The sequence below is a fragment of the Microplitis demolitor genome, chromosome 8 (genome assembly GCF_026212275.2).
Source record: "Microplitis demolitor isolate Queensland-Clemson2020A chromosome 8, iyMicDemo2.1a, whole genome shotgun sequence".
NCBI lineage: Eukaryota > Metazoa > Arthropoda > Insecta > Hymenoptera > Braconidae > Microplitis > Microplitis demolitor.
Window position 1 is genome coordinate 15,551,062 of NC_068552.1, and position 12,464 is coordinate 15,563,525.

The window sequence follows — 12,464 nt, forward strand, 5'->3', positions numbered from 1 at the left end:
TCAGTATGTATTTATTAATATCGATATATTCTATATTTAATATCGTATCGACTGACTATACATCGATAAATATTCTATGACAATTTTATACAGTAGCTTAAATCCATTTTCTTAATACGTCTAACTATTTTAATTCCGAATCTACACAACAATTCTTAAGTAACTATCACAATAATTACATAACGGTAAATTTAATAATAATTTTGAACTACAAATAAATTCAATAACATATTAAAAGCAATACTTGATCACGTATTCAATAATCCCTAAAACTATTATCAAATTTTAGTTGAATTAATTAGTTTTGCTTACAAAGTTCTGTAAACATCTAAATTCAATTTCATAATCATCCCTACTCTCTAATAATCAATTCATTTTCATGCATAACAATCCGTATTACAATCTGCTGTAAATTCAATAAACACCAAATGTAATTGTCGAACAAATTTTAATTTCATGCTAAATCAATAATCAAATAATAAAAGATTAATTTTAATTACTAGACATAAAAAAAAATCTGAAAACTGTCTGACTCTGTGGGCCTGTCCTAAAACTTCCCGCAATTTTCGAGTCTTTCAGCTCGAAAATATTATTGTTAATACATTTTTGAGCTCTTTAAGCCCAAAAGTAGTAATTTTACATCCTCCATTGTGAAAATTCAAGTAATGAACCATAACAAAAAAAAAAATAATGGAGTACATCGTTCGTTTTTTTTTATTTTATATCAGCTATATCTTTTGAAATAATAAACCGATTTTGACTTTCAAGGTGACACTCGACACAGTTTTTTACCTACTAAAGTAAAAAAAACTGCCATCAATCACCCTAGTAACATGTGTTTGAGCAAGATTCTGGAGTAAGTACCTTGAGCAAGACTCCTAGCTGCTAGTGTCTTTTTCTATGTATGTATCTTTCGCAAGATCGTGTATCAAGAAACCTATGTCAAGATTTGTGTATGTCTTGCTCGTGGTATCGTACGCAAGAGTATTACAGTTACCTTGAACACGGCGCGATGAAAAAGTGTTTGACGCATTTCTTGCACCAGTATAACTTACAGTAGATACTTACGCATGGCTTGCTCAAGATCTGCTCAAGGTTCAAGATCAATTTTGAGCCTTGAGCAGATCTTGAGCAAGTCATGCGCAACTATTTTCAACCATAGTCTTCCTCCAGAATTGAGTGATAATCTGGCACGAATTTCTTGTGTAAGGCTTGCACTAGGCTTACAATTTAAATCTAATCACAAGTATCTGCAGCAAGACACATACGTAAACGAAGACACTGGCACCTATCAATCTTGAGAGCAGACTTGCTCAAAAATTGAAAAAGATTGTTATATGGGCTGTTCAACGAATTTGATTTTTTGAAAATTTTAAACTTTTCAGCGGGAAGTTAAAAAATAGTAAATCCAACAATATAACGACTAATAATAAATGAACAGTTAATAACGTGAAATAAATTTAGAATTACACTTGACAGTAGTAAAATTGTCGGTCGACAGTAAACTACCTTTAACAGTAATTATTCAAAGGACAATGCCTCGCATACAAGTAATAGTACTCTGACCATTGGTTGTAATTATCTCGAGATACAATGTGCAATTACGGCAGTTGCATGTGTGACACTGTGACCTCGTATTTCCATCAACAATTAAACATTATATTATACACATACCATTGAGTGTTACCAAGTATGAGTGTCTGACAAGTGAATAACACAAAGCTTCTATCTGTACATATCAATCTATCTATCGTGATAGAATCTAATCCATTGACGAATTTCGAGTCTTGATATTAGAGCAACATCAACATCAATGTTGATTAGTAGTTTCTCTATCCGTCACTTTCCAACTGTCACCACTATATTCCTAAATAGCAGTATATATAATTCAAGTGTATAATTCCACCAATAGCCCGTATCATTTTGTCAAATACAATTGATTATCAACTTGTGCATAGCTGCAGTTTGTCAATTACCGTTGGCGCTCTGGAATTTCTAAAATCTGCTCATCCATTAAATTATTTAATTTACATTGTTTTCAAAGCAAGTCAAGTGAATTTTATGTATCCATAGTATTTGCTTCGATTGCTAATAATTTTTTTTTTTTATTATCATTCATTTTTATTTAAATGATGAATCAATTTAGAATTGTACAGAAGCTTTAATTTAATTTAATCCATTTGTTGTTTTATATATTTTTATTTTTAGAGCAATCACTTTGAAAAGCAATTTGAATCTGTTGTTTTGATTGAAAGCTGATCCTGATACATATTAATGAACACCGAAAAGCTTTTCTCCTAAGTACTTGAGATTGTTCAATCGCATATTTATTTTTTTCCTATCCATCCAGCTATCTATAGTTATATATGTATAAATTTGCATCATTTATATTCAGTGTGTATTCCCTCATCACTTGAATTATATTCTCGTAAAAAAGGTCACGAACTTTAATTGAAATAAATTGTGTCTGTTGTGTTGATGATAAACGCGATTCCCATGATGCATTGTCATTATCGTCTGTGGGCGTGCAATGAATTTGTTATAAGAATATAAATCATATCACAGAGCTCCTTTATTTATACTAGAGTACTTGATGGTCGCGCAAAGCAATTAAATAAAAAAATTAAATAGCATAAATAAATTTAACAGAACGGAAACTGCTATTTAGTAGGGAACAAAAGGATTTAATAAAAGAAATATGTATATATATATATATATATATATATATGTATATAGAATACGGATATTTAGAGCATTGTATCACAGTTAGAAATTTTGTATTAAAGTCAACACATTGCGTTCGTGTTGATTTTTAACACTAATTTTTTGTTACATAATTGAACACAAAATCTGTTATTTTGACAGAAAATTTGTGTAAATTTAACAGACGTTTCATGTTAGAATAATCTAATAAATATAAGCGCATAACCTAACCAACTCAAGTATACTGATCTACCCTTGGTACAACTTATGAGTTTAGCTAACAATTAGTTTGATTTTTTGTGATTTTTCTAAAAAACGGAGATATGAATTATTCTCCTGTAAAACGAGAATATAAAAATTATTGAACCTAATCATAAAAATATGAAAGTTATGTATGACTGTATTTACTTGTAAATCAATTAAAATCCTCCGTGAGATTAAGTCACCGTCAGTTTTAACCCCCACTCTTAGAAAACGAGTCTAATCTCACGCTGTTCCCACACATTATCATTACAAACCGAAAATTTCCGATGGATCCCGGCGGCAACTTACTCTCTGGGAAGACTTTATGATCCAAGTTTCCGTGCAGACAATGTTTTGCTTGGTTATAGTAATGAAGAAACGCGCGGGTGTTTAACTAAACAACAAAAATTTTGTGTTAATTTTCGAATAACACAAGAAATCTGTTACACTCAAAATTTTCTAATCATTTAGCATAAAAAACCTGTCAAAGTAAAATAACACAAACGATTTGTGTTAATTAACAGGTTTCTGAGTTGAAAATCAGCACAAAAAATTTAACCAAATAATTTTTGAACACCAATACACGAAGTTTCCAACTGTGTAAATGATAATAATATTAAAGAATAAGATGATTTAAAAACATTGCAACATCAATGATGTAAAAGTGAGATAAGATGTGCGCGGATTTATATACCTGCTGACAGAGAAATTTGAAGCCCCTCCACGGTCGTCGGCAAGTATTCACTCGTGCTCCAATTCGTTCGGAGAGCTTGCAAGAGCGATCGAATGATCGATCGTCGTCGTCCACCCTCTCTATTCACTCACTATTCTGTCTCCTCCTCATATACCATCTATCCCTTTTGCCTCCTTTCCCTCAGTTATACTCAGTCGTCTCTCTAGGTCTACTGTCTCCTAGGCTATTGCAAGAGGGTGAACCGTCGCGCGCGTGTCAGTTTCAGGGACGGATAATTGAAAGGTCACGTCAAGGAGTGAGAGCCTGGAGCTTTAAACACACACCTACCCTTCACACTCATTTACACCGACGTATATTTTCCTAAACTATAAAGCTCTAGTTCCAATATCTTTTACATCGTTAAGTAAAAATATTGCTCAGCCAATCAGCTCGCTACTCACCGCAATCAACATTTTTATTGTCAACTTCGTATTGTCACTTTTTATTTATCTCTATTTTTCCGCCCAACTCTTTTGCTTTTTCCAATGAAATAAAAGTCTATATATAAGTAAGAGGTAAATAGTAATAATAATTATTAAATTGACATGCTCATATTTTAGATTTTATTATGTCTTAATATCAAATATATATATCCGATGGTTACATTTATATTTATGAGATCTATATATCCTTACATAAATAATATATTCATATATTTATTGATATATGGATATTGATGTAACCATATCTGACATTTTTTACTCAAGTTACCTTTTATGATAATATTAAAAAAAAAAGTTTAATAAATAATCTGATGTAATACAGACATAAAATTCAAATTTAAAAGTGAATTTTTCATAAAAAATATTTTATTCATAAGCTTTTTGGTTATTGAATTTAATTATTTATAACATGAATTATTCTTATTAAATCTTAACCACCGAGAATGTCAATAGTAATAATAATAATGATAATAATTAATATTCATATGCAATTAAGGGAATTAGGAGTAACAGATGTAAATAATTATCACTGGCCCATTTATTTGTGAGTATTAGCGCGTTGTATAATGCAGCTAAGCGTAAATTTCTCATTACGGTATACAACATAAAATGTCACATGCTACTAAGAGTATAGTATACATATACAAAGTAAAATATATATATATATATATATATATATATATATATATATATATATATAGATACTTGTTAGTTTATTTTATTCATTTGTGTGGCCGTGAACCCGCAAGGGATTTCCATGGATGGGTAAATTCTCTTGTAGAGCCTGATTGAATTATCGAAGAATAACCGGAGCATAATACGGATTTTCAGAGAAAGATGTTAGACATTAGATGGTACTAGGTTGAGATGTTGGTTGCCAGTAAATGCTGGATCCAAGAGCTAACTGATGCTGGAGTAGGAAGATCGATTTTACGGGAGTCTAGGAAGCCAAAAGCTCCCTTGTTATACTCCAGAAAAGAAGAAGCTTTTTGCGCACAAATACAGTCATATTATTTTCTATGTATGTATGTATATATGAGTGTATATATATACTAACATAGTCAAAGAATTCGGCTTCTCACACCCTTGATGATTCGCGTTTCCTCGCGGAAGACCTACCGACCCAGTTTTCCGAGCCTCACCCGCCACACCCTGTCTCGCGCAATTTCCAAGCACTATTCTCTTTGTATATATGTTTAGGTACTGGGTAGATGTAGGTTGCTATATATATGTACATATAAATGTATGTATGTATATATGTACTCTGGCTTGCCATCGACGCCCTCTCTCGTACCCAATCCCATCCATGAGACTCGTCCACTCCCTCTGCTACTTCCTAGACTTTACATTTGGTTTTGCACAGTCACCGGTGACCTGCCTGATAATCCCGATTGTCCGTAGTAACTGTTGTGGTGAGCCTGATAAGAGAAGTGCTTTCCAACAACTTTCAAAACTATATTTTTATTTTGTACTTAACTTATTTTTTTTTTTTTTCACTTAAAATTTTTTTTATATTTGTTTATTTACGAGCATATATTTTATAAGCTCACTAGACAAAAAAAGATAATTGAGCTCTAGTAATAATATTTAGAAGATTTAAAATTAGCAGAATTTAAGTTTTTTAAAAAGTAAAAATATATGAAAATGACTTTTTAATTTATTGAAAGTCAAGATTCATAATTTCATTTTTAATCTCACTGTACAATTGTTATCGTTACTTTAACAATAAGATCCATATAAAAGTTGGGTTTAAAAAATAAAAGTTTTTAGCGTCACCTGAGGTCTCAATACCCAACGAAAAACTTTTCAGCATAGCGGTAACAAAGTTCTATTACATAACACACTTTTCTTCATGCACTGAATAAAATGTATATGCGCTATGAGAGTAGCTCGATATGCTACTCAAATATATATATATATATATATATATATATATATATATATATATATATATATATATATATATATAAATTTAAACCAATGCATATAGAACAATAAATATAATACTGTATATATTTATATATACATAAAGTTTACGAGAAACTTGTCTCATTTTGAAAACGAAAAATGGTTTATTTTCAACCATTAAATGAACAAGTTAGTGACGTAAAGAGATTGCATAAACGTTTTCTTCATTTTTTTTCCATGAAGCATCTCAAGTACTCGAGAATATTAAAAATAAAATATTGCTGGCTTAATTGTAATTATTCGAGGTAAATATTGTCAAAGAAAAATGAGATGAAACTAGAAACAATTTTTTTTTATTTATTTTTATTTACTATTCCTCGCGTTATTGCATTTAGAATAATTATAAGTATTTAATGTGACATTCAATAAATTGATGATAATTTGAATTCTGGTCTGTAAAATATATGTGAGTAACAAAAGGAGGGTTGGAATAATGAAGAGATGCAATTACAAAGTGCGACAGTTGTGCGATTGTATAATTTGTTCGTCGGGAAATCTTTTAAGTATTTGCATTAAAGAGATAACTGGGAATACTTTAAGATACATAATGTGGGCAAAAAAAATGAAAAAAACAAACAAGATAGAGAAGTAGAGATGGAAATAGTGATAGAGATAAAATATAAGAAAAGAAGCTGTCGCGTAGAGAACATAGACTTCATCTCGTCGTTTTGACGGAAATCATGTTGACCTCATTTGCAGTTCTTTTGTTAAAAACGCATTCACGTTTTGTTCTATTATCACGAGCGTACGTTTTGTCGGCGTTACCAACCCACTAACTATAGAATCAAGTCCTTCAAATGTCTATTTGTTACATTTTTCCACATATTTTGTATCTTCTCTTATATCATGGCGTACTTTACATCCATATATCTTATACTCTGATGATATTCTTATCACGAAAAACCACCCTATCAGTCTGAATTTTCTATCTAACAAATTCTCATGCACAATATAAAATATAAAAGGACCAACTTTAGAATTCAAATGTCTCCGTATGATGTTACAGAAGACGTTTTTACAATAAAGAAAAGTTTACTTGGTGGATTGAAAGGCTGTAAAAGTGAAATAAAGTACAGAAAAAAGTTTTTTCTACAAACTAAGAAATTTTTGCGGTTTTAAACTTCTTTGAACTGTAAGAAACAGGCAAATACCATTCAGCATTACGTTCCATCTCATTCAAATTCAATTTTATAGTTGACTATACGAAAGAATTTTCATCTTGTCATTGCAATCCTTTTTTAAATTTCTTGAAACACATTTTATTCACTTATTCTTTTTTTCCTGAAAATTCTAATTTATATTTTTTCGCATGACCTATTTAAATTGTACATATACTCTATAGATAAAAATTAAATTTTTAATTCAAAAAAAAAATATTTAATCCATCCATTTTCTGTCATCTATTATTTATATAAATTTTTAATAAATTTAATGGATGGTTATAATTAAAAAATAACTTGATTCCCTTGAAAAATATAAAATATGACATGTATGTTTAGATTTTAATTATATTTATAACTTGATTAAAAATATCGCAAATGGAATGAAATATTAAATGAACGTGAAATATCAAATGTATGAGCGTAAGTGTATTATGCTGTCAAGGTTAATAAAAAAATTTTCTCTGATATTTTTCAGGCGATGGCGGTACCGCTGGGGATGGCGAGCCCATTGTCGGGGGTGGCAATTCCGAGAAAAAGCCTGGATATGAGACTAACCTTTACTTGTACAGCGTAAGTACATATATATACAGATATTGTTTTTTTAAATTTTACTCTCAATTGCACTCAAACATACCCACAGACACTTTCTATCCCTACAAACTCTATAATATATAAATGCATATATTCTATGAAAGTTACATATATCATTGCTATTTTTTTTCCACTCTATCAACTATTTTCAGTAAAATACTGTTGTTATTGGCAGAATTCCACTCGTACTATTCACGAGATAAATTTATATGTATACTTAAGAGACAAGTGGACAGAAAATCATTTGCAGACAGATCACTGTCCAGGACTTTGACCGTGATATGAATATATTTTTTTAAATCATTTATTTTTTATATTAATAACATTAATTTTTTATTTGAAACCTTAGCAAGTGCAGCTGCAGTTAAAAAAAAACCGATGCTGTCAAAAAATAAAAAAGCTATAAAAGAATAAAGTTAAGGTCGAGAGACAAGTATTTGACTTCGATCAGCGATTCTTCAAGTCTCTTGTGATGCCGTCTCTTTAAATTTCAAACGTATTCCCAATGCCACTTGTCTCACATTGAAATATCTGCATTCACAATGTGGTCAATAAATATTCAATAGAATTTTTTTTTACTCTATTTTCATTTTCTTCTTTTACTTTTTTTGTTTCTATTTCTGTTTCTATTTTGTATTTTTCTTTTTTTTCTTTGCTTTAAATAAAAGAAGAGTATAGATTTTTATACATTTTTCGCAAGCTTACTTCGCTTTAAAAAAGTAAAGTGGAGGGCCAGGAGGCACACAGTGGATTGCCTGAAGGGCTTGAGCCGAGCGACAATTAAGAGAAGTCGAGTTGTTGGTTTTTTAATGAAGCACTCTTCTCATCTCAACGTGTTTTATACGTTGGCCCACTTTTTCTTATCAACCGATCCTTCGAACCACTATTTTTCTCATCTATATTTTATTGATCAAATTTTATAAAATTCCCCGCATCCTCATCCTCATTCTCACGTTAAATAAAAAAAAACGTCAAATATCTCGTTATTAAATCTATAAAAATATGACTACGTGGTTTTCATTTTGAAATAAAAAATATATCAATATCATAAATACATAAATTTTTTTTTTTTATATCATCATAAAAAAACTTTTGTTATAACTAGTAAGTTAAAAAACAAAAAAACTAAAATAACTTCTCGGGAAACTCGGGTTCTTATCCAATGAAGAGATTTTAGCTGTCATCTTTTCATAAACTTTCATGAACGTTAAATTAAAAAGTCTTGTACGACTTGGATAAATAATGCCATAACTCTCAACGTTTTTTTTTTTGTTTATTTTTGCAACAACAAAAAAAAAATAATGAATGAAAACTCCTTAGATATATATAGAAACTGTTTACTTCGATAACAACTGAAATTAGTGGGTAGAAAAAAAAATTTCTATAACGTGTGTAATCACAAGTTGAAAAAAAAAAATTATCTGATGATAAATTTACGTGAATACCCTCGTTGATTTTATATTCAAAGCTTAGCACTACACCAGCCGCCGGTTCCATCAGAATTAGAAGTAAAAGTTTTCCATTCGCATCACGAACAAAGTGGTGTAGTAAAAAACGTAATGAAAAAGAATATAAGTAAAATAAAAAAAATTTCTCACAAGTACAACTCAAAAGTTATCTGATCTCTTCTATTACCTCGGAAAGATTTAAAGAACAAACTTTATGGGTTCGCGTTAAATTCCCAAGCAATAGCAGTTGCAACAACGTGCTGAGCATTTCAAATTCTCTCTCTTATAATAAGATTATCGTTGTACGTACTACCGTAGTTAGCTTTTATAATTTATCAGTTTATATATTTGGTACATATATATAGGTATACGAAAGAGCCTTGTGGTATCAGAGCAGGTAATAGCTAGAGGAGGAAAGTTGAGCGAGAGCAGAGACGGGTATAAAATAATAAGATGATATTGAGCGTTGCGTCTAAGAGACTATTAGTAAATTAATGGGTTGAAATAAATAATGGATGGAAAATTGGTTTTGATATTTAACAGGAAGACCTGGACAATCGACCGCGCATTACCACTTTACTCAATAATTTGGCGAGCTACAGCAACACGATCCCCGTTGCCACTGACCCTGATGCTAAATCACCGCCACCTGCTGGTGCTCCTGGTGGTGCACGTATGGGTACACTTGTCGGTGTATTCTTACCTTGTATCCAGAATATCTTCGGTGTCATTCTCTTTATCCGTCTCACGTGGGTCGTTGGTACTGCTGGAGCTATTCAGGGATTTCTTATCGTCCTTTGCTGTTGCTCTGTCGTAAGTTATTTATATTATTACTGTCATTTTTATCTTAATAACTTAAATAACGACAAATATCAAAAATTTAATCGCCATTTATTGAGATTAAATATTTAACAGCTGTCGTGATTTATAACTTTATTTACGGTTAAAATTAATAATTACTGATGGCTGGATTTTTTTTAAGACCATGTTGACAGCAATAAGTATGAGTGCCATAGCAACAAATGGTGTTGTACCAGCTGGTGGTTCATATTTCATGATATCAAGAAGTCTCGGTCCAGAATTTGGTGGTGCCGTTGGAATGTTATTTTATACGGGCACGACTTTAGCTGCCGCTATGTACATTATTGGAGCTGTTGAAATTGTTTTAGTAAGTACTTAAAATCCTCTTATATTTAATGGCACCATAAATTATTTAATTTTACAAATGTAATTAATTACACTTTTAACTTATAATAATTATAACTTCAGACATACATGGCACCCTCGATGAGCATCTTCGGAGACTTTACCAAGGACCCGAATATAATGTATAACAATTTCCGTGTTTACGGTACTGGGTTATTAATGGTGATGGGTACTATCGTATTTATCGGTGTTAAATTTGTCAACAAGTTTGCTGGAGTCGCACTTGCCTGTGTCATCTTTTCTATCATCGCAGTATACGTTGGACTCTTTACTAATATCAACGGCAATGAAGCTCTCAAGTACGTTTTCATTAATTCTCCTTCTCCTTTTCCATCTTCTTCATCATCATCATCATCATCTTATTCTCAGTCTACTTATTCTTTATATAATAATAACTCATTATAATGTCAAGTTGAAAATTACTAAGTCATCGGATAAGCTGCACTAGGTCGATGAGAAAAAAAGTAACCCGAGTTCCTCGACCGTACGGCTTATTATTAACGTTTTAATTGTCACCTTATCATGTACATCATAAGTAGTAATTGTATGGTTAATAAATAATTATATTCTGATTGTTTATCAGGATTTGCGTGCTGGGTAAACGATTGCTCAAAGATATTCCCATAACAGCATGTTATAAAAATGAATCTGGTCAGCTTCATGATATTTTCTGTAATAAAACGACCCAAGTGTGTGATGATTATTATAGCAGCCATAATGTATCTATTGTAAATGGTATCAAAGGACTTGCTAGTGGTGTTTTTCTAGGTAATTCAAACCCCTAATCAATAGATGATCAATAGTTTTAACCAAAACATCTCACTATTAATAACTTTTTACTTATTAAAACTTGTTACAATACACTGTAAAAAAACGGGAGTGAATTCGTAGTGATTACGGATTTTATTTAAATTAGAATTCACTCGGAGTTCTGGAGTTTTTATGTACCTAAAGATCGAAACGTTTTTCGCAGAACGAAAATGAAAAGTAAAAAATTTACGGATCTATATTTCTGAAATGCTTCGGACGTCAGCCGGAAATCTTCAGGTACATGAGTTTTTACAAAAAATCACTCCGCAGATGGAACAAGTAGAGTTTCGTGTCTTTTTTAGATAAACCTCGTATTTACTTTTTTTTTCATAATTAAAATTATGAGTGAAAAACATTCTTAAGTATTGCTAATGCGTAAAAAAGCTTCAAATTTTAATAATTACAACAGAATGTTCGACTTTTGAATTTTAATATTTCCATTAACGTACGTGTAACAAAATAGATGTTTTGACCGATTTCTGAAAAAATTATAATTTTGTAGTTATGTGGTTTACCCAAAAAAAGGACGGTTTGTCTTTTCAACGAAGTAATTTGGATTTTATTTAAATTCGCATTCACTCCGATTCGAAATTTTAATATTAAAATAAACTCCCCTTCGGAGTGAATTTTACTCCGAGGGAATTAAATAAATAAGCAGTCATCCGCTCTACGTTCACTCCGCAACTTTTTACAGTTTATAATTTTTCTGATTAGCTATTAGCTTACAATTTATTTAAAACCGTCATCGAAATACTACATTTAAGATTTTTTTTTTAGAAAACTTATGGGGTAGTTTTCAAGAAGAAGGTCAATATGTCGCTTATGGATCCGACCCAGTAGATACTGACAGAATGACACCAACAACATTCAATTTCGTACCAACAGATTTAACAACTACATTTACTATTCTTATTGGTATTTTCTTTCCTTCTGTAACAGGTAATTAACAATTACAATTTTTTTTTTTAAACTAATTATACTGAGAAATCATTTTTTTGTGCGAAAATTACTAAAGTTTTCACAAGAAAGCTTTTTGATCTCGTTTCTAAATAATGCACAATACATTTTTTTCATAAAAAAGTAACGAATTTTCAAAGCAGACAGTTTTAAATTATTGTTAAGAAAAATATTTTCTCAAAATTTATATTTATCAGAC

At 30.8% G+C, this 12,464-nt stretch overlaps 1 protein-coding gene across 3 annotated transcripts in view; it reads left to right on the plus strand.

The window, feature by feature from the left end:
• LOC103573131 (solute carrier family 12 member 6) overlaps window positions 1-12,464 on the plus strand; it is a 63,575-nt gene that overhangs the window by 42,194 nt on the left and 8,917 nt on the right. For all 3 annotated transcript variants that reach the window (XM_008552047.2, XM_053741187.1, XM_053741188.1), the window contains 6 exons: window positions 7,729-7,823; window positions 9,836-10,105; window positions 10,275-10,460; window positions 10,562-10,797; window positions 11,082-11,266; window positions 12,086-12,247. In XM_008552047.2, the coding sequence (XP_008550269.1) occupies window positions 7,729-7,823; window positions 9,836-10,105; window positions 10,275-10,460; window positions 10,562-10,797; window positions 11,082-11,266; window positions 12,086-12,247 (1,134 nt within the window). The remainder of the gene's footprint in view (window positions 1-7,728; window positions 7,824-9,835; window positions 10,106-10,274; window positions 10,461-10,561; window positions 10,798-11,081; window positions 11,267-12,085; window positions 12,248-12,464) is intronic.